This window comes from Chiloscyllium plagiosum, unplaced genomic scaffold, assembly GCF_037043375.1.
Source record: "Chiloscyllium plagiosum isolate Xiang-an unplaced genomic scaffold, Cpla_swu_hap1 HiC_scaffold_3, whole genome shotgun sequence".
Taxonomy (NCBI): Eukaryota; Metazoa; Chordata; class Chondrichthyes; order Orectolobiformes; family Hemiscylliidae; genus Chiloscyllium; species Chiloscyllium plagiosum.
In genome coordinates, this window is record NW_028270141.1 from 30,712,936 (window position 1) to 30,736,775 (window position 23,840).

A 23,840-nucleotide genomic window follows, 5' to 3' on the forward strand; every position below is an offset into this window, starting at 1 on the left:
CCTACCTTGAAGAAGTTCTCCTCCTCCCAAGGATCTCAGTGAATCTTTCGCTCACTGCAGCCCCCCGATAATCTCCTCAGCCCTGAAGCTCTTCAGACACGTCCTGAAGCAGGCTCGCTACCACAGCCACATCTCTTTCCTCAACATCAGCCTATGGAACCAACTGATCCTGCAGGGACTCTGGACTACATTCAGACCAATACAATTTGGACCTGAACAGGACAACCAGTACCTACAACAAATCCAAAGCCTCCAGAAATGGTTCTCCTTCCAGATCCTCCGCTCCACACTCGCAGCCATGTGCCACCACCTACTCTCCCTGCAGTCAGCCCTGCCACAGCTCAAGGCCACACTCTCCCAGATCTGCAAAGGACTTCTGCTGTTCTTCATCCCGAGAAGGATCCACACACTGAACAAATATTTTTGGGATATCAAAGACCATAAGTACAACAAACTTTCATGTACCTACTTCAATACTTGGGATTCCGGCCATTCCAGAAGCTTTTCCTGGCCTCTGGAACTGCTCAGGCACCATTAGCCATGGGCCATCCTAACCAGCACCACTGTGGCAAATGATAATGTCACTTCCGTCCCTGCCGCCCCACAGTCTGCAGCCACTGCCAACCATGTAACCTCAGCAATCACTGCTAACTGCCTCCGAGACCACTGCAAGAATCACCGCTGCTGTGACCCCCGCAAAATCCACTGCTACTGGAAGTGATGCCAAGTCTACCCTGCATGTCACTTCTGCACCCCCCCCCCCACCCCATTTGCCGCTGCCACAGCGACTTCCTCCCCAAGTGACGTTACTCGGAACACCGATGACGACATCACCAATGTCACGCCTCATGTCACATCCGCCCCCCGCCGACATCACTCACCGGAAGTCAGCCAACGATATAGTTTCCGTCGCATGTTACGTCACTTCCATCCCCACAGATACCACCGAAGTCCCCACTTCCATCCCGCATGTCTCCCCCATGGCCAGTATCACTTCTCTCAGTGACATCAGTCACGATCCTATAACCACACCCACTCCCAGTGTAAATTGCAAACAACTGTAGCCCCAGCATAGATACTTATAGAACACCTCTTCCCAGCTTCTGTCACTAACGCTTTACTCCCATTTGCTGCACTCTATCCTGAAATCAACTCATAATCCATCCTGCCATTTGTTCCCTGATTCCACCTTGTTGTATTTAATAATCTACAGTGGGGAACATTGTGAAAGCCTTTTGAAAATCCAGATAAATTTCAATCACTTCATTGCCATTTTCTACTCTTTTGTTTCCTCAAATATTTCATTTTGAAACCCTTACTATTCAGTACTATGCATTTAGTCTCTGAATATTCTACTATTCGCTCCATTGACAGGGATTCCATTATTTCCCCTGCCACCTATCGAGTCAAAGTCATACAGAGCGGAAATACACCCTTCAACCCAATTTGTCCATGCCGACCAGGTTTCCTAAACCGAACTTGTCCCGTTTGCCTGTATTCGGCCCATATCCCTCTAAATCTTTCCTATTCACGTACCTGTCCAAATGTCTTTTAAATATAATCATATTCACCTCTACCACTTCCTCTGGCAGCTCATTCCATACATGCACCATCCTCTGCGTGAAAAAGTTGCCCCTCAGTTCCCTTTTAAATCTTTCCCTTCTCATGTTAAACGTGCCCCCTAGTTTTAGACTCCCTTACACTGAGGAAAAGACCTTGGCTATTCACCTTGTGTATGCCCCTTGTGATTTTATAAATCTCTGTAAGGTCATCCCCTCAGCACTCCAGGGAAAATTATCCCAGCTTATCCAGTCTCTCATGATAACCCAAACCTTCATTTTGGTAAGATCCTTTTAAATATTTTTTGCACTTTTTCCAGTCGAATAACATTCCTCCTATAACAGGGCAACCAGAGCTATTTGGAGTTCTCCAAATGTGGCCTTAGCAATGTCTTGTACAACTGTAACATGTTGCCCCAACTCCTATACTCAATGCTCTGACCAACGAAGGCAAGTCTGCCAAATGCCTTCTTCACAACCCTGTCTACCTGTGACACTATTTTCATGTTTGTTATCACCAACTGTTTTTGGCTTAAACTAGCAGATATCTTCTTCAGGAGAAGCCAACTTAGTCAGTAAGTGACAATTAGGAAGGCAAAGCTCTGACATTAAATTATTGAAGAATATATACCAATAAAATATTTTACACCACAAAAAAGGGCTGTGATGGGAATACAATAATTAAGGAACCGGCAGGATAGATTACAAAGAGTAATGACATTGTAATGTTTGAATTATTAAATCACTTTTGGTACTTACCCAGGGAGACAGAAGAAATAGACATGACATTAAATGACAATATCAGTAATTAGTTGGTTTAAGATAAAAAAAACTTTAACTCAAATATAAATCCAGTGTTTCTCTTTGCACAGATGTTGCCTCGCCTGCTGTCGACTTCCAGAAATTTGTTTCTATTTAATTTTCTGGCATAGATAGGTTCAGTTGTTTTGAAGAATATTGAAATCCTGTTCAAAATGCAGAGTACTGTAATTAATCTACACTTTGTGGTGTAAATTTGTTTCATAGCACAAGACTTTATTACGAGGAAAGATTTCAAGAAACATTTGATTTTTTAGTCACCAAAAGAAGTGACTGAACAGAAGTGATTGAACAGCCAGGTTGATTGGGTTATTTAGGTGGCAGAAAGGACACACCTTTATCAGTCATAGCATAAATTATAATAACTAGGTGGTTATGCTGGAGCTGTACAAAACTCTGGGAAGGCCACAACTGTGTGCAGTTCTGGTCACTGCACTATAGGAAGGATGTGATTGCACTAGGTGGAGTGCACAGGAGATTCACCAGCATGTTGCCTGGGATGGAGCAGTTTAACTATGAAGAAAATCTGGTTGTTTTTAAGAGTAAATAAGGCTGAGGGGAGACTTTATTGAGATGTGTAAGACTGAGGGGCACAGACAGTGTGGATAGAAAGCATGTTACCCTTAGTTGCAGGGCTGACAAATGGGAGGATAATTTTATGGAGAATAGCAGGAGGTTAAGAGGGGATTTAAGGGAAAAACATGTTTTCACCCAGAGGTTAGTAGGAATCTGAAATGTACTGCCTGGGAGGATAGTTGAGTCAGAAAACAACACAACCTTTTAGAGGGGCTTTGAGAATTCAAAATGTCTTAACATTCAAGGCTATGGACCAAGTGGGACAAGTGTAGATTTACAGTGGTTTTTGTCAGAGCAAACTCTGAGTTAAAGGACCTCTTCTACACTGCATTATTCTATAGTTTATTGGAAGTCTTTTCCCTGGGGTCAGGGAGTCCAGAACTAGAGGGCATAGGTTTAGGATGAGAGGGGAAAGATATAAGAGAAACCTAAGGGGCAACTTTTTCACACAGAGGGTGGTACGTGTATGGAATGAACTGCCAGTGGAAGTGGTGGAGACTGGTACAATTGTAACATTTAAGAGGCATTTGGATGGGTATATGAATAGGAAGGGTTTGGAGGGATATGGGCCAGGTGCTGGCAGGTGGGACTAGATTAGGTTGGGATAACTGGTCGGCATGGACGGGATGGACCGAAGGATCTGTTTACATGCTGTACATCTCTATGACTGCACAAGATAACATTAAATGGTTGACTAATGAAGCAGAAACCATAATTAGAAAAAAATTACAACAGTAGAGCCAGTGAATACAAGTTACATAGAATTATGCAGAACAGCAGTATAAAAGCAAGCCATCTGGCTCAACCACACATGTTGGCATTTATGAGCTTCCTATCTTTTTTTGATCTAATTCTATCAGCAAGCCATCGATTCTTTTCTCCCTCGTATGCTCATCTTGACATCCCTTACAATACATGGTCAAACAAATAAAAGATAAATTAAGTACTTAAGTCAGGAGGGTCTGCACCCAATTGGTAATCAAATAAATGAAAGGAAAATCCTGACAATCATTTATGAAGCAAATGGATGTCATGATGGGGAAACTAGGCAAATGAAGTAAAACATGCATAATTTATTTTCTTATTGATTGGTGATCCCTGGTCATCAACAGTATAGTGCTGTAAGCGTAAACATTTCCCATTAACATAACTATTTCAACGCATTTATTAGTTCAAAAATTGCTCACTGTTGTTTGACTTTAATCTGTTGTGCAAATATTCTAGTATAGCCAGTGGTTGCAACACAGATTAACTATTATAACATTGCCTTTTGGGGCCCAGGAACAAAGGTGAATCCAGTTTGAAGTATCACTCCATTAACTCAACAAATTATATTTGTTCACGTTAGGGCCTGACCAAAAACAAAAAAGTCTCAAATGCTCTTCATTCTTGTGTACAAATCTAGTACTGGATTCCACCACTATGATGTGTAATTTTCAGATTCCCTCATACACTTGGAAGTACAGATAAATTTGTTGGAGCCTCAGAATTCACACAATCTAACCCATTATCTGCATGAGTCCATTAGCATTGCTGAATCAGTTCTCTTGGTCACCTACTCTTTATTACACAATGTAACTGAACTTTTGTGAAAACTACAAAGTTGAATAGTTTGAGTAGTAATTGTTTTCAATGCTGTTTCAGCCCCCAGTAGCAGGGTCCATTTGGCTGAAGAAAAATCAAACCAAATTTGAAATGTTAACTTTGTTTCTTTTTCCAAAGATGGCTGTCAGACCTGTTCAATCTTTCCAGCTTGTTTGTTTCTGGATCCAGTTATTTTCATACTTTCAGGGAACTACATAATTTTGCAACAGGTTATCATCACATTTTAACAGGCACGCTTATCTGTACAATCCATTCACGGAACTTCAACATGTAAAACTGTTTGGTGATAGTATGTAAGACAAGAGCAAAATTCAAGGTAGTGTTCATGTCTACAGTAAAATCTTACAATATGGGGTCCTCCTTTCACACCTTTCCTTCGTTGCTTGACATACCTATCCATTTGGATGATACAGAAATAGTTTTTTTGACTTGACAGCTAGATGGCAACGTTTTTCTACATTTAAATATATGCACATTACATTTAAGAATTTAAAAATCTACTGCCTGACTGCATATCTGTAAACAGATAATGAAGCAAAATTAAATCTTTGAGATTCCAGAGGGTAAGTAATTTGCAACAGAAGCTTTGTTATAATTTCAGATATTTAAATTATAAATAGAAGCAGACCGGGCAATTTGAACATTTATTCATTCTAGACAGAGCAAAGAACAAAAACAGATAAGCCAATATATTTTAGTCATTGAAAATTTATTTAAGCAACATGTGTACACAAATTATAAGGCTTAAAAATGCTGTAAAAGAAAACATTAGAACCAATATGCATGCAAGTTGATGGTATATGATAAACGTTGTAAACATACTGTCTATTAAAACAAATGTGCTTTTAAAAATTGAACATCAGAATAAACCAACCTGCATTAAAGATGATTTTTGTTTTAATTACTTAAGAAACTATGATTAATCACACTGGCATTGCACCATTTGAATTATCCTGAAAATGTGTAAAAACATTGATAATACTTTCCATTAGCTCACTGTTGTGCTCTTGGGGAAAGAAATTCAGGATATGTAATCATGCCAGTGATAACACCTAAAAATTATTATAAATATTTTACTTCATCTGAATTGTGTTTGAGGTAAGTAAAATTAAGAGCGGGTTTAACTATTCAGCATTCATAAGCACTATTCCAATAGCAGGTGCACCCAAATTGTACACTTAAGAATTATAAACTTTGAGCAAGATTAAAAACTTTGGATTTGTACACTTGAATTGAGTGGGTTTTACTGTACATACTGCACGTAAGAAAACAAAACAGTTTGAGAAATCACAGGGGAAATTTTATTCTAGCTCTCTTGATCCACTAGAGGGAATACCAGCTTTTCCACAAGCAAATCCAGTTGCAAGTTACAATTGTGATGCATTTCTATTATGCCTGTATTAAGACTGTCATCAATACAAGTCTTGAGAATGAACCAGTCAGTTACAGGCAAAAGGCACATGCTGTCTGTAAATACAGTAAACGGCACATCAAGGCATCACACAGTTAAGAAAACAGTTCACAATCACGAAGCAACTCAATTACTAAATGAGCAAGCAGTATATTCTTAATCATTTATCCACACAAAAGTCAACATGTACTGTAACCCACTTCGTATTCCAGTGCTTCATCTTCGTGGTTTTGGATGTTAGATGATGGTATTCAAAGTGATATATAAATACAATTAATGACAGTTTCAGTCCAACAACTTGACCATTTATGTACATTTAGTACATATGCACACCAGCTGAAATGCTGCAGTAATTATGTTTTTTAAAAAAAAATCACCATCAGTTCACAAAACTAAGCATCAGCAACTAAATTTAAGCATTTTACCCATCTTTCATAGCTATACTTTTAATTGCATTGTTTTTCCCCGCATAGATAAACTATGCCTCACAGCAATTTCATTGGACTGGAACGGTTCTTGAAAATATGATTGTTAAGGATACTACACTGAGCTAGAGCAGTACAAAGAATTATGAACCACTGATTTAACTCTTTCAGTATTTGAAACATCAAAGCTATACGCTCGCTCTAAAAATATCTTTAAATTCAGACTGAAATGCAATGAAATCTTCTGAAAACAATTAGGAGGTGTTTCATTTAACAGACTTTATGTAAACAAGTGTGGTAATAAATCAGTTCATGCCCCCCCCAAAACTATATAGCCTGTAGCTATATGTAGCATCAAATCAAGCACGTTTCCAGTTCTCAATAGAATTTAATCCCACACCATTTGAATTCTTTAAACAGCCTACAATAATTTGTTCTTTAACTGCACAGAAACACATCAGGGCTCTAAAACTACACTGAGCAGGTAAACTATTGCCACTAAATCACAGCCATACTGAACAGATACGTTACTGGAATATGTTCATTTCAGTCATTAAGGCAAATGTTTTTCATTAGAGTATAAAATTTCTTCAATTGCAATTTTGAAATCCCATTTTACAGGTAACTTCCAAAAAATGTTATACAAGCAATTACATTAGGATTATTCTAAATAATTAGAACTTGCATCAAAGGATGGAAATTTAGGGTCTAATGTTAACCCATAACCAGCCGACTAATGTTCCATAAATCCATGTCTTCATATAAATTTTCCTTCCAGATTCTGTCAGCAACATGGGGACTGTCAGACCACCAAGGAACATCAGGGATGGAAGAGTCCTCATAAGGCTCAACTGTGATTTGTGGCCTTCTCCAGGAAATTTGTATCGTTTCTGCTCATCTTTTGACTCATAAAATTCTGTTAACAACCTGTCAAGAGGATTGGAAAAAAAGGAACCTTCAGGTCATGTAAAAACGCAGGTGATTAGAAATTAGCTTAAGAGGTCTTGCAGCCCTACCTCAATTCTTAGTGAAATTTCCAGCTAAAAGTTAGAAGTTGGAATTCAGAAATATATCAAGTGAAAGGTTTAAGCTCTATTCCCATTGTGAACTGGAGTGGATAAGTCAGTCATTGAGATTAGTCCCGAGAGCAAAGTCAACTTATCAGAGAGTTAGAATCTGGGTCACTGTTCAGTTATTAATTTTCTTCATTTTTCCTGTACAGCAGAACTCTAGCAAAATTAATTTCAAATAGTAAATGATGACAAAATTAAAACTTATTGGCTACCTATCTACATTGGTATAATTGCACCATCATGTTTCACTGAATGCCTTCAACTTCAATTATGCTCAAAATTAAGTAATACAGGGGAGTCCCCAATTTACAAACACTTCTACTTAAATGAATGTGATCTCACACAGGTGTATTATTTTAAAGACCTAAAATACAAATATTTCCTTAATTTATGAATTGTTGCTTTATATTGTCCTGCCTGGTGTTTCAACTTGTGTACAAATTGACTTGAGAATGGACTCCAGAATGGAACCGATTCGCAACCCGGGAACTGCCTGTATATTGCCAGTCTATTATTGTAAGGAGGTTTTTGACAGTTCAATGCACAGACGATGTTGCCTGCTGTAAGGGAAACTAGGGTTCAATGCCTCTTCAGTGTCAAATGTGCAAATCTCCTTTTGGGGAGTTGGAATACAATAAAATAGCTCTCTTTGAGTTCTGTAAATTGTTAAAGACTGGTAAGGATGGTGTAATATTTAATGGGAAACATCTAAAATGGAGTCCAACAGAAGCAATCAAGTTACTGAGGAACTTAAAACAAAATGGTAAAATATCTTAAAGCCATATCAATTAAAAAATGAAAAGTGGTCATGGAAGTAAGGCCATTGAAGAATAGACAGAATAACACAACTGTCAACAATAAAGGCGCGGTGGAAATTGTAAATAATTAGTTTGCTTTATTACTTATTAGAGAGCTAGCACAGGTAGGAATAATATTAAATGATGAGATGAGCAGTGAGAGGTTAAAACAAATTAGTGGATCCTCTGAATAAACTAAATAAAATTGAAGAGGATAATGCCAGTGGTCAAGGTGGATTGATCCATATATTTTAGAATAAACTACAGAATAGATAACAGAGGTATTATTACACATATTTAAAAAAACCTTTGTTTGACTAACTTTATTGGATTTGTTGAGGTAACAGAAAATAGATAATGGTAATGTAGTAGATGTAATTTATTTGGACTGTCTTCACAAAGTGCCTCATCATATGCTCTTTAAAGTGATCAACTAATGTGAAGTCATGTGGGAACTGGTGTTTCAAAAGGAGCAGTGCTGTTCAAAACTTACATTCACAATTTGGAATCAAACACAACTTCAGAATATGCAAATGACACATTCCGGTCTAGGTTGGCATGGATTAGGATAGTCAATCCCATGGAAGGCTGCAACAAGGACATGAATAAACTTGCAGAATGGGGAAATCACATTCAACGTAGTGAAAACGTGCACATTGGTGGGAAGAATAGGGAACTCACATTACTTAGAAAAGGCAAGTCAAGGTGGGGTGAGGAAACAAAGAAATTTCAGAACAGAAGCACATCAATCTCAAAATTGAGGTTAGGATGAACATAAAAATATAAACCAAGCATGAAGATTTATTTCTGGAGGGACAAAATTAAAAACTATGCAAATTATGGTAAAACTGCATTAAAATATTTATCAGAGTTTATTTCTGGTTACCAGATTATAAAAGGCTACAGAGACATTAGAAGGCTAATATGACACAGTGGCAGGATCCCCATCTTTAAGCCAAACGCCTAGATTTAAATCTCACCTGCTCCAGAGATGTGTCTTACATATGAACAGGTTGATCAAAAATGTATAGAATTGCAATTGTTCATCTGTTCCAAAGATGTATCATAGCATGTCTGAATAGGTTATTCAAAATAATTTTACAGTATAGTTATACTAGACAGGGAATATTTAGAAGGATAGTGATCAGAAAGGTTTGGATACACCTTATGAGTCCTTTTTCTCTTGTTAACAATGATGGTTGAGCAGTGACCTAATAGATGACTGTCAAATATGCTGTGTTTTAGAACTCAATGCCCCACACAGACTTTTTTCAACATCCTGTATTTCATTAGTCTGCTTTTTATTCAGATTTCCATTATTTGCCATAATTATCAAACATTGTATTGAATTTCTTAAATGTATAAAAAGCTTATTATTGCATACTCTCATCATCTGAGACTTATCATACAATTGCAATCTCAGTTTCTAAACACAAAGTGAGGATAATAGTATTTGACCTCCTCCCCAAACCCACCCCCCTTGAACGAGAAGGTCTGGGTTCAAGCCTCACCTACTCCAGATGTGCGTCATAACAAGTAATTTAGTCAGAACAGCTAATTTAAAAATATCTAAAATCATACAGCATAGGAGACCACCATTCAGTTAGACGTGTTCTTGCCGACTTTCTGAGGGGGGAATTCGGGTAGTTCCACTCCCTAATCTTTTCTCCATAACCTGGCAGACAATTATCCAGCTTCCTTTTGAAAGCCATGCTTGACTCTGCTTCCACCATACTCAAAGGTCCTAACCATTTAGTACAATTTTTCTTCCATTCATGTTGCTTTTGGTTCCTTTAGTCATTCATCTGAAACCTCTGTCCTCTGGTTCTTGGTTTTTCTGTCATTGGGAATAGTTGTCTTCTATTTACTTTGTCAGGGGTCCTCATTATTTTGCGCATCTCTATCAAACCCCCTCTTAACCTTGTTTAAAGAGAGCTTAGTTTTTCTAATCAATCCACATAATTGAAGATCTTCATTCTTGGAAGTATTTTGCAAAAGTTTTCAGTGGCATGTTATGCCTTTAAATCCTTTCTAAAATGTGGTGCCCATAATTGGAGACAATATTCCATGATACCAAGAAAAGTTAATTCAATGCAAAAACACAATCATGGAAAAAAGACAAGGTATTTAACCCCCCCACCCATTATGAACAAAGGAGGATACAGAAAATTGAATTAATATTTGTCTACAAACAAGATGATGCCTTCAAAAAAAAAGTGGTACAACATCTTCCACCATGACTGTATTTCACTGTGATAGTTAAAATAGATTTTCAACACTTTAATCTCAATTCGTTAGTAAAAAGTTATTACGTTATCTGGTCTATGCCCTTGAACATTTTTTTCTTTCTTTGCTCCCTTTCTCCCATGGACTGGTGACGCATACTTTGTGCACGCAGCAGCCACAGGTGGACATGGCGACGGTTGACAGCAGAGATAACATCTGGGGGATCTCGTGGGTGGACAGTGCTTGGATTCTGATATTAAATCCAGGAAATGTGCTTGACTACTTCTCTCAAAGAAGCAACCCCTTTTATGACCGAACTTGCAATAACAAGATGGTCAAAATGCAATGTCTCAGCTTGGAAAATTTGCACAACATGACTGGCTTGGAATACATTCTACTACATGCTTAGAAGCCCATACTATATATTATTTGTAAGCAGCATAGATATTCTCCAAGTCAAGTTACTCCTTTGGCTGACTATTATATCATTGCTGGAGTAGTGTATTAAGCACCTGATTTGGGATCAGTAATAAACTCACTGCCCTCTGCCTGTCTTAGCTTTGTCATTTGGAGAAAGTTGAATTCATTTCATTCACTAGCGACATTTAGCATATTCACTACCAAAGGATTTTAAAATCTCAAAATATTTGATGAAAGCCAAAATAATTTTGGTGGAGAAGTAAATTATCTGTGGATTTGCTAAGTAATAATTAAATGAACTAGAACGACTTAAAAAAAATGTTGTTACTGACTTGTCCTTGATTTCAAAGCGTTCGTGTAACCATCTCTTCAGGAAAATAGCTTCCTCTGGAACTTCTTTCACATCCACACGCTCAAAGAAAATGTGTATCCTCGGACACTCTCTGCATAAGAATTCTGTGAATCCAAGAAACAATTAACTGTAAATAGAAAATAAGTGCATAAACACAGCTATTTATGCCAGCTGCATAAAATATAATTTTGCAAAATAATCTTGGCCAAGATTAGCAGTTCAAATGGTTGAGAAAGTACGTGAAAGGAATATTTTTTGTTAATTTCTAACTTGATATTTTACAGGTGATTTCTTATTGGAGCTCATTCTTCACATATGTTCCAAAGAATAAAACAAAAGGAAAATGAGACAAAGCAATCTCCACTATTTTCATCAGTTTGAATTATGATGGACAAATCAAGAATATTTCAACTTCATGACACTTCAAATCCAAACAGATTGAAAGAAATAAGAAAAGAATGTGTTCATCAATTGCATTAGGTATGTATTGTGTATTATTACTTGACACAAGAACCAGGAACAGACGAGACATATGGGGGTGAAGGGTCTCTGTCATACACTTCTAGATCTGAAACAAATACAAAACACAAGACATAAAAGCAGAAATAGACCAGCCAGTGAATCTGCTCCATCATTCAGTGAGATCATGGCTAAAACTCCACTTTCCTGTCATGTCCCCAAAACCCTCTAGACCTCATAATGTAAAAACTATACCTAACAATACAATACCTATTCAGAAACTCCACTCTTTGCAATGGCGTTAAATACTATAACCTTAAAAATGCAGGTAGTTATAACACCATAGTTAGTTTCCCATGCGATCTTGCTTTATAAGAAAATCATGCAATCCCAACACCATTTAAACTAATAGGGCTAGAATCGTGTTATAACCAATACAGGTAAGGAAAGTTTGTTTTCTACAAATATCAGTCTAAATTCCACAACTGTGTTATAGCTGATTTGTATTGTAGAAACACATGTACACTGAATGAAAATACTGCAGAAACTTATTTCATTTCAGTTCAATGAAATCTCCTTGCTTTTCACAGGTTTATTCCATTTTGAATCACAGATAGAATCATAGAATTATATAGTACAGGAAAGACCTTTCGGCCCATCAAGTCTGTACTGCCAAAGCTACACTCGACCCCCCATCCAGCACTAGGCCAATAGCCTCAAATGGTGTGACATTTCAAGTGCTCATTTAGTACTTTTTAAAGGCTGAGAAGTTACCCGCCTCAACTTCTCTCCTCAGCAGTACATTCTAGACTCCTACCACCCTATGGGCAAAACAATTTTGCTTCAAATCCCCTATAAACCTTCTGACATTCAACTTGAAATTATGTCCTTTCTTACTGACCCTTTGACTAAGAGTAAAACTATGTTACCATGACTTAAGGTTTGACTCAAACAATATATTTTTACATATAGTTGGGACAGTCCAGTTATATTTGGTCAAAACACACGTCTATGGAAATTTATTCACAACATTAAGCCTCTACCCAGTCTGATGGCATACAAAGAAATAATGAATAGGTACATAAGTGGCACTAGCAACATTCAACATGATGAGGAAAGGCAATGCATTGAAATGGACAACAGAAGTTAGTTGCCTATCCATGTAATCTGGAACTCTCATATTATGCTTGTGCCACATGACTGTATTTATTATAACTGCCATCTTTAAGTATTAATCTGAAAAACGTCCAGACAGTTAAGGGTACACAGGAAACCAAAGTAATTTATCATTTCTGTTAACAGAATGTAACATAATATAGTGAGAAATTGAGGGGCAAAATCTGCCTGGATGAGTGCAGCTCCAACAGTCAAGCAGCTCACACTAAAGACAAGGCAGTCCACTTGACTGCCACCATCTGAACATTCACTCCTTCCATCACTTATGCTTAGCAACAGCAGTGTGTAGTACGATCAATAGGATACAGTGCAGAAATTCTCGAAGACTCTTTAGACAGTACCTTCCAAATCCACAATTATTGTCATCCAGATGGGCATGGGCAACAGATACAATGGAACATCACTCCCTCCAAGTCGCACCAAATTGGACTTCGAAATATATTGCCATTCTTTTAGTATTGCAGGGTCAAAGTCCTGGATCGCTTCTGATGGCATTGTGGGCTTACCTACACCAAATGAACTTAGTGGCTACAGAAAGTAGCTCACCACCACTGACTGAAGGGCAACTTGGGATAGGCAATAAAAGTTGGCACAGCCAATACCCACATCCCACAAATGAATTTCAAAAAAAGAAATATGCAGGCAACATGTCAAGCTTCAAGGATTCATGAACACAAACTAAACTGACATACATTTGATTACAGCTGACAGGACTGGCTACATCCCCTGACCACTTCGTGGCTGTAATGATAAGGACTTGCTAAGAAATATTAGCAACTCTCTGTAAGAATTTATACAGAATTAGGATCCTTTGTGATTGCAAGAACTCTGTCAGCAACACAATTACTTAGCCATTAAATAGATCTCCCTGAAAGCTGTACACCAAACACTCCAGAAGCCATAGTTCTGAACAAGTGGAGGGAAATTATTGCCAGTGAATTAGCCAAACTTTATTCCTAAATTTTCACAAAACCAAATTCTACCTTTTTCAAGATATTATTGTCCGTCAATGCAAGCTGGCTGCCTATGTTACAATGGTGACTGAACTTCAAAAATACTTCACTGGCAGCAAGTACTTTGAGATAGCCTGTTCGTCAAAGGCAGGATATAAATTCAAGGCTTTAACATCTTTAACTCTTAATTTCCTTTCTTCCAAGGAAAATGATCAAAACATTTCCAATCTCATCTTATTAAGAAACTTCTCTTATCCCTGGTTACTTCCTGAGAACATCCTCTGTACCTTAAGGTGGTTACACCTTTCCTGAAGTGAGGTACCCAGAATTGCGCATGATAGTTCAGCTTTGGCCGAATGAGTGATTAGCAAAATTCTAACATGAATTCCTTGTCTTTACACTCTTTATATCTATTCATAAAACCAAGCAATCTATATGCTTTTAAAATTCCTTATCAACTTGTTGTGTCACATTTAAGAGTGTGTGTATGTTTGGACACCAACGTCACTTTGCTAATCTACATTTTCCAAAGTCACACTCTACATAACATGCTACCCTGGTGCTCTATTTAGTGACGGTCTTTATTCTTTGGTCAGGAGAATAGGATGGTGTTGTTGTTAAGTGTCTGGGAGACAGGAGAACCTAAGCCCCTCAGTTAACATTGATACCATTAGAGTGAAAATATTTCTCGAGTAAATTATTCAGAGGAAGTTTATGGTTTATAGGTAAAGATTTTGGAATTGATCATTCTCAGCAATTCTTTTTTTCTACTTCATTTTTAAAACACAATACAACTTTCAATGAATTTTGTCCAAGTTGGGTTGGTGCGGAGAGTGCACCAAATGATGAGCGCAACAAAGAGCAGCCATAAAATATTCCAAAAGGGATATTGTAAACAAAACACAATTATGCAGGAGAGGCTGAAGCATCATTTCTGTGAACAGGCTGAAGATCAGATATATTTTCGCACCTAGTTGGAAAAACAAACTGACAAAAATGAACAAATTACTTAAAAATTGGATTCCTCAAGAATAATAGTGTAGTTCCATTTTTAAAAAAAATTGCTTTGAAGGATAATAGGACTCTTGTGGGAGAAATAATCAGGATGTTCTCAAGTCTGATGGCTGGTCTTTGTGGACTTTAGTTAGCTGGTGATCAGGATATATAATTTACCTCAGTCCTTGAGCATCATGTTGTCCCCCAAATTCCAGCCCCTCTTTCCCGGAACTTGAACATCTCTAATCAAGTTCCCCTTCCTGCTGTAACAAAAAAATGCAACTGTGACCTTGGAACAATAGTCTAATTCTTCTTGATCATTTGCAGCCATGATTTGGTTTACTGTAATTTCTCCAACATCTCTCATGGTTGAGCTGAGCAGGACTTTCCTATTCAGAAACATCCTAAAGAATCTCCTATTGAAGCTTTTTTGCTCTTGCACTACTACTTCCTTTGCCCCTTCTTTTCCATCTCATTTACATGCTGCCCTAAAGCAAGATGACTCAGTACATGCACTGCATTTTTATGTTCATGATACTCAGTTTTAATCACAGCTATTGTTCTTCCGTTACCCTAGTTCCAGCTTGAACTGGGTGACTCACAACCGAGCATCTTATTTGTTTCTGAGCTCAGATTTAGGGCTTGTAACCTCTCCTGAAAACCTGTACACTTGCTTCTCTGTAATACTTTTCATCTTGATTTCTGTCACAGCACATTTATTGCTGAGATCCCTATCCATACATCTGTTACTTGCAGATCAACTACTAGAACACTTGCCTAGCCTGCCTCTCATCTTCCACCCTCCATAACCGAAAATCATGTAAAACCCTGTTGTCTGCATTCTAACTTACATCACTTTCCATTCACCCTCTGGCTTGTGGCTCATAAATGACTCAATTTTTAAAAATTCTCATGTTTGATTCATTTTGAAACTTTACTCAGACTCAACTGTGCAACCTCTGACAGTCTTACAATCCTTTGAGAATTCTGCATTCCTTCAACTCTGGCCATTGTTGGATCCCTGACATCCTTTCCTGCATCATGAGTGGCTGTGTCTTCAGTTATTTAGGTTCTAAGCATCTTCACTGCTCTTTTCTTCTTTCAGACATTCTTTAAAATATAATTCCATAACCTGTCCCAATGCTATCTTCTTTCGCTTCATTAGCTTTTGTCCTGTTATGCTTCTGTAAATCTTTGAAATACGTTAATGCTATGATATAACTGCAATTTGTTTTTAATATCTCTCCGAAAGAAGATGGCAGGAGAGGTGGTGGTGATTTGTGGCAGAATAAACTGTCTGCAACTCTAATATTCGCTGGTTACCTTTACCACAAAGCCAATGAGTTATCTGTTAAAAATAGAACTAGTCTCAGCTATAGTGTTGATGATGAGATAGCATGCTGATAACCACTGCTTAGGAAATCCTTTATAGGCTGCCACTAGACCAATAACATGCTGGAAAAATTGTCAGAGTCACGCTGAACTAAGGAACTGAGGTAATGGGGAGGATGGGAGAAAACAGGGAGCTGAGATTAGACAAATTGCAACTACATAAAAACTTTATAATTTCTTCTGAATTGAGAGTGGACCAGAAATCAAATGCAGCTGAAACCCCATATTGCAAGTCATATAATGGAACTGCATTAGCTGGGAACATTTGCAGCTTTCTAGTGCACTCTCTCCTATGTATTTTGCTTAATTCTAAACAATGTCACAATCTACTGATTACAGCACATATTTTTTCAAAATGATCGCAAGGATTATTTATACTATTGTTGGTAGATTGGACAAAATCTGAAATGTAATGTTAACAAATGAATAACTATGATCTTGAAAGCACAGTACAAATTAGAGCCAATTTTTTCTGCTCTATGTGAGTTGAAACAGCTGTGTTTTATCAGAGATGTCACAAGGGAACACTGGCAATCCCAAGAACACTTAATTTCACATCAGTTGAACTTCCTCAATAGCTTTCTAAAACTAACTTCACTACAAAATAACTAATCCCTCAGCATTTGAGAGGGATTGCAGTTAAGCAGCAGATGCATTTCACCATTTGAATTAAATAAATCCCAATTCTTACACTTTTGTTGCTTCAAAAGTTAATATACAAAATTGAAAAGATAATTTAAAAAACACACACATCCAAGGGTCTATTTTTTAAATGCTACCAAACATTATAAGGGGAATATTAATTAAAGTGATCAGCAGTGAGATATTAGATATTAAGAGAAGCTTAAAAAAAATTTTGTTCATGGATTGGAGAAAGTTAGGAGTTGTCCATATCAAGATTGCGTGGGAATAAGGTTAAATAGCAGTAGACTATTTCCACTGCTCAATAAGTAAACAGAGAAGGCCTGCATCAAAGATAATTACAAAAATAAAGGGAAACTTTAAAAATACTCTTCGCACAAAAGATGTGCAATTCTCTGCAAGAAATTTGTGTTGAAGCATGCTACAAGTTTATTAGTAGCTTAATTAAATGGTTGCTGGGAAAGGCAATTGATGAGTGGATTAGGACCAGAAAAGTGGCACAGACTCAAAATGTCCTTTTTCTAGATTGCAACATTCTAGAATTTTACAGCTCAAGTTTAAGAAATGAAGATCTCCTTACCAAAGTCTTTACTTATTTCACAATTAGACAGTAAGGTCATGACACCTAAGATGTCCCATTCTAGGGAAGCTATAAATCAATTTTATTATTAATTCATGGGATGCTGGCACCTCCAACTACGCCAATATTTATTGTCTGTATAAGTTGCCCTTCAAGATATGATGGTTCAAGGCCATTTTGTGGCAGCATGGTGGCTTAGTGATTAGCACTGCTGCCTCAACAGTGCCAGGGACCTGGGTTCAGTTCCAGCCTCAGGCGACTGTGTGGAGTTTGCACATTCTCCCCTTGTCTGCATGGGTTTTCTATGGATGGTGCGGTTTCCTCCCACAGTTTAAAGATGTGCAGGTTAGGTGGATTGGCCATGTTAAGTTGCCCATTGTGTCGAGGGATATGTAGGTTAGGCAGATTATCCATGGAAAATGCAGGGTTACAAGGATAGGGTATGGGTTTGAGTGTAGGAGGGATGCTCTTCAGAGAGTTGATGTGGACTTGTCGGGCCGATTGGCCTGTTTCCACACTGTAGAGATTTTATGATTCTATGAACCACTGCAGTTATTTGGTGTTTTGACCCACAGTACAATTTTGGAAGGAGTTTCAAAATATTGACTCAGTGACACTGAAGAAACAGTGATGTATTCCCAAATCAGGATGAAGAGTAGCTAGGAAGGAAACTTGCATATGGTGATGCTCCCATACATCTGCTGCCCTTGTCCTTCTAGAGGGTAGCGGTCATAGGTTCCTACAGTGTGGAAACAAGTCCACACCAAAGCTCCATAGAGCATCCCCACACAGAGTCACCTCCCCCCACACCGCCCCACCCCACCCAATGTCCCTGCATTTCCCATGGCTTAGCTTACCTACCTAACTTATACCTCCCTGAACAGTATGGGCAACTTGGCATGACCAATCCTCGGAAGGAGCCTTGGGGAACTTCATAGATATCCGGTAAAGTTATCTTTTTTTTTAAGTAGGTGAGCCTCAGAAAATTATATTAACTCTCAGTTTCTATTTTCCATATTGTTCTCTTTTTCCAAACTCTATTCAAATCCAAGAAAAATAAATTACCAAATAATTTGGTAATGCAATGGGACATCCAACCGGCACCTCCAGTCCTATATCTAATACAACTGATTTAATAGCAGACATAAACTGATTAAAGCTATTATTCCTCACTGAAATAGCATTGTTTTATGATAGAATACCACTATTTCAGAGCCTAACATTAATGGCATACTCCGACATTTTTATTTCACATTTGTGTATCTTGCTTTCCGGAGTAGCATTGCTTTCCTTTTCTTTTGTGATTCTGTTCTTTATGATCAATCTGGTCTAACATTTCGACCAAGAATGGTGTCTACTCACAATACCTCCTCCAGTCAATTAACTAGAAGTGCAGTGTCTACTGCCATGTGAATGGATTCACTGTCACACTTTGAAAATAATTCTTAATAATCATGCTTGGCACTCTCTTTTCTTCTCTTCCCTTTGGCGGGGTAAATGTATCTCACCCAAATCACTACCTTGTATGTATGAATCTGGACACTGACCACTAATAATCTTTTTGAATATAAAAGTTAATACAGCTAAATATATATTATCCCAAACTGTATATTATGCCAACTCAAATAGTATATTTGCCTGGTTGAAGCAAATGTCAATGGGAGTAGGAACCACACCAGACTTGCACTTTCCAAGTTCTACAACTGCGAGGGGAGTTGCAGCTATTCAACTGTAGCATTGTTTGAAAATCAGCTCATGTTACAGAATGAGTGATAAAGTCATACAGTCCATGCCGACCATGTTCCCAAACTAAACCAGTCCCACCTGCCTATGCTTGGCCTATATCCCTCCAAATCTTTCCTGTTCATGAACTTACCCAAAATGTACCTGCATCCACCACTTTCTCTGGCAGTTCATTCCATACATGTACCACTCTGTTTCAAAACGTTGCCCCTCGTATTCTTTTTAACTCCTTCTCCTCTCTCCTTGAAAATATGCTCCCTTGCTTTGATCTCCCCCAACTCCAGGGAAAATCTATGCCCCTCATAATTTTATAAACCTCACTAAGTGAAAAATGTCCCAGTCTTTCCACTCTATTTTTGTATCTCAAAAACACCATTCCCAACAACATCCTTGCAAATCTTTACTGAACCCTTTCTTGTTTAATAATATCCTTCCTACAACAGGGTGATGAGAACTGCACACAGTACTCCACAAGAGGCCAAACCAATGGACTATACAACCTCATCATGACCTCCTAACTCCTCCGGTCAATGTCTGAGCAATGAATGCAAGCATGCTAAACACATTCTTAACCACTCTGTCTACCTGTGATGCAAATTTCAAAGGATTATGTATCTAAACCTCTAGATCTCTCTGTTCCACAACATTATCCCGGGCCCAACCATTAATTGTGCAAGTCCTGTGGTTAAGAATGTGCTTAGCATGCTGACATTCATTGCTCAGACCTTTGAGTGGAGGAGTTAGGAGGTCATGTTGAAGTTGTATAGTCCATTGGTTAGGCCTCTTCTGAAGTACTGTGTGCAGTTCTCATTACCCTTTTATAGGAAGGATATTATTAAACTGGAAAGGGTGGAATCTATTTGGATTATCTTTAACCATATCTGCAAAGCTATCTTATATTCCCTCTTTGCCTTCCTGATTCCTTAAGTATGCCCTGTCCCACACTATGCTCAAGAGATTCAGTTGGTCCCAGTTGTCTATATCTAATATGATTCTTTTTAATTCTTGACTAGAACTTCAATATCTTTATTCATCCATTGTTTCCTAATCTTACCAGCCTTGCCTTTCACTCTAACACAAACATAATATTCCTGAAGTCATGTTTTGAAGGCTTTCCATTCGTCAGTCGTCCCTCTACCTGTGAAGAGTCCACTCCAATCAACTTTTGAAAGCTTGTTTTAAATCTTTAAAATCTGCCTTTCTCCAATTAAGAATTTTAATTTTTATGGAAGATTTATCCTTTTCCATGACTATTTTAAAATGAATAGCATTATGATCACTAATCCCAAAGTAAAAACTGAAACAACTGCAGATGCTGTAAATGAGAAACTGAAATTATTGAAAAAGCTCAGTAGGTCCAGCACTAATCCCAAAGTGTTCCCCTACTAACAGGTTAGTCACTTGCCCTGTCTTATTTACCAAGAGAATCAAATTTGGGGGCTTTGGGATTTGCATGGTTTCACACTTAATATATCTGGTAACGCTTTTACGTAATAGCCATTAGGGACCACTATGAAACATTTCACTTAATGTTATAGTTATTTAAACAGATGCATTATCTCCACGCAATGAAATTGCACATCATTAATTCTGCAGTTCAGGATCTACAACAAACTACTGTGCTAAAGCAGCACTAGGAAATAGCTGTCACTTACCAATGAAATATTTCCATTTTGCGTACATATTCTAAAAACATACTGATAACTGCGACAGTTCTTTCGTTATGTTGAAATTTAAGCAATTGTCTGAAAGCTATTGGATTAAGACAGAAACAAAAAACATTGAAAATGTCATTATCCAGATGTTCTCAGGACAAAGTTGGCAAAGCCAGGACATTATTCAGTTGCTCAGCACTTGGTTTCTTTATATTGGAAGAAAATGAGTTCCCCCGACATGCCACTTCAACTTACTTTTCCCAGGCTATAAAAATTTGTGAAATAAAACTGGCAACATTCAAAATGATCAGTTGTTGGATTAAGGCCAGCATTAAACTAAATAACAGTGAATAATATTTGCCAAGGAATACTTAGCTGGGTTAGCACAGGATTTTGCATCCATCAGACGCACCCAATGTCTCTCACTGAATTCACATCACAAATGCATTGAACAAGATGACATGTGACTGATGAATTCACTTTCAAAGACAATAAGAATATAGACATGAAGTACAAATTGCGGAAGCTGTTCAATCCAACTCGTGTCTCCTTTCGGAGAATGTATTTTGCCCCTCAACCAAGAAACAGGCCGTAAAATAAACCCAGAATTTTGTCTTGAATTATCACACCTAGAAAACAGTTCCAGATTTTAATCACTCTGGGTAAAGTTTCAAGATATTTTCACAGTGCACATCTATTGTCACCCATAGTACAGTCTGTCTTTTAAATGGTCATAAAACATTTACATATAGGGCATTCTGCTTTAATGTGCATTTCGTCAACACAAATTCACTGTAATGCAATTGACGAATTGGGCATGTTGTTTTTACATCATGAACATTTAAAATGTGTTGACTGTAACCTGATTACAGCGCAACACTTTAAGCATTGTTTCTAAAGTGCGGTTTTTCTATAAACGCAGCCATCATGTTATAGAAGAACTGATTGTATTGCCTTTAACATTGTAAAATATTTCAAATGAGAATACTCAAGAGCTCACAAGAGATGAGAGTTTCAACATCAGATAAGTTCAACCAAGATGGAAGCAATATTAAGGTTATATACAGGTGGAAGTCGGCATTGTATTAATACTGTGGTTTTGTGGTCAGAAACGCATTTTGGAGTCAAGCTCAGCAGCAAGGCTGCAAATATCTTGCACACCTTAAGGTATTTGGCAGAAACCTGTGACAATGGTTTCGGACTTCCCAATGTTTAGGTGTACCAAATTTCTGCTCGGTGGCGACAATGGTCAAACTGTATGAGAAATTAGAGGTGTGGAGAAATCCAATGAAACGACGCTGAGATTGAGTAAAGCGTCATTAATGTAAATAAGTAACCTGTTGTATTTTTGGATGCTATTACTGAGGGTCGCATGTACATCAGAAACACAAAAAGGGAAACTTCAGAGCTAAAAATGCAAGGATGGTAAGATGATTCTCTGACTATGAGCACACAAAGGATGAAAGCATGCTGAGATAGTTCAACCCAATTCACTCAGAGTCACTGAACAAGAATGGCCTGGCCAGCTGTATGGGCAGTTATAGATAAGTTAAGAAGGGGGTGCAGTGATATTTCGTTGCAGCCACAAATCCACAATGACAATGTTATTCACCTCAACCAATGTGATTAATTGCCATTTCAGTACTCTGGCCAAGCTTGACATCCAATTAATTGGGAATCAAACTTGGAATTGGGGCATAAGGACTAACATGGATTTGGGAAATGACAACACATTTAAGTACTTGGTAGTCTGCAGGTACAGATTTCATGACAAACTGTGGAAAAGTAAAGTGCTGCTGGTTTACTTTGAAATGCTTTCTTATATTTGCAGTCTATTCGGCATTATAAACTTCAATGAAGTCTCCCTTCATTAAGCTCCTTTCAAGAGTAAATTTAGGGGAGAAGAAATAGGAAATGGAGTAGGCTGTCAGCCCCTCAAGCCTGCTCCACCATTCAATCGGGTCATGGCTGAAAAAATGTTCCTCATGTACACGTCGTTGCTCTTTCCCCATAACCCTGTATTCTCTTACTGATCAAGAAACTATCTCAGCCTTAATTATATACAAAGACTCTGCCACCACTGCTCTTTGTGGCAAGAAGTTCCCAAGGCTCTCAAACCTTCTGAGAGAAGAAATTCCTCTTCACTGCAGTCTTAAGTCGGAGCCCCTTTATTCTGAGACTACAGGCCTTGACTCTCCCATAAGGGTCCTATGTTTCGATGCAATCACCTCTAATCTGAACTTTGTTGCTTAAATCAGTCTTTAGACCTCTCTCTGCACTGCTTGAAGGGTGAATGCTTCTTCGTGTCTCCATGATCAGAACTGATTGCTGTTATCAACTCCACTTGAACCACAGAATTACATGCTTCCATTGTTAGGTTCTTTTATTCCTGAGGTTCTTACACACTTGATGCAACTGCAACACACCGACTTCTGTGAACAAGCAACCAAATTTAATATAGTACAGTACAGGCTTTCTGGAGGAACCTTTAACACATCTCGCAGAGCTTACAGGGTCGTGGCAAAGGCTCTCTCTGAACAAAGGCAACAGTCTTTCCTTTATACAAAACTCTTAACATCACAGTTAGTCCTGCCCACAAGACAACCCTCAGCCATCCCCTCATAGTCACATGCCACTCAAGATACAATGCAGTGACCACCCCACCTCCAGAAACAATGAAATGCAAATCATCCCTTAAAGGTCAAATCTGTTGCAAATAGTTGTTTGTAACTATAGGAGAGTAGTCAAATTCCAACTGTAATCATCCCTGAATGGCAAGGAAATGGCCACGCAAACAACCCACATTCCACCTATAAGACAAAGACACACCACCTTACACCGGGGATTCGATTTCTTGCAGGTCAGTACAGCAAATTAACTCTTGAATGTCTCACCAGCACAATGGCATCAGACTTGCAAACCAGTGCTTCAGCTCCGAATTTTGCATGCCTCTTCAGGTGTGGTAAGTCCACTACACATCT

At 38.1% G+C, this 23,840-nt stretch overlaps 1 protein-coding gene across 2 annotated transcripts in view; it reads right to left on the reverse strand.

Annotated features, from left to right (window-relative positions):
- Positions 1–5,249: 5,249 nt before the first annotated feature.
- Positions 5,250–23,840, reverse strand: part of agpat5 (1-acylglycerol-3-phosphate O-acyltransferase 5 (lysophosphatidic acid acyltransferase, epsilon)) — a 101,506-nt gene continuing 82,915 nt past the window's right edge. For both annotated transcript variants that reach the window (XM_043679258.2, XM_043679250.2), the window contains 2 exons: positions 11,244–11,367; positions 5,250–7,322 (listed from right to left, as the gene is read on the reverse strand). In XM_043679258.2, the coding sequence (XP_043535193.1) occupies positions 7,097–7,322; positions 11,244–11,367 (350 nt within the window). In that variant the 3' untranslated portion in view covers positions 5,250–7,096. The remainder of the gene's footprint in view (positions 7,323–11,243; positions 11,368–23,840) is intronic.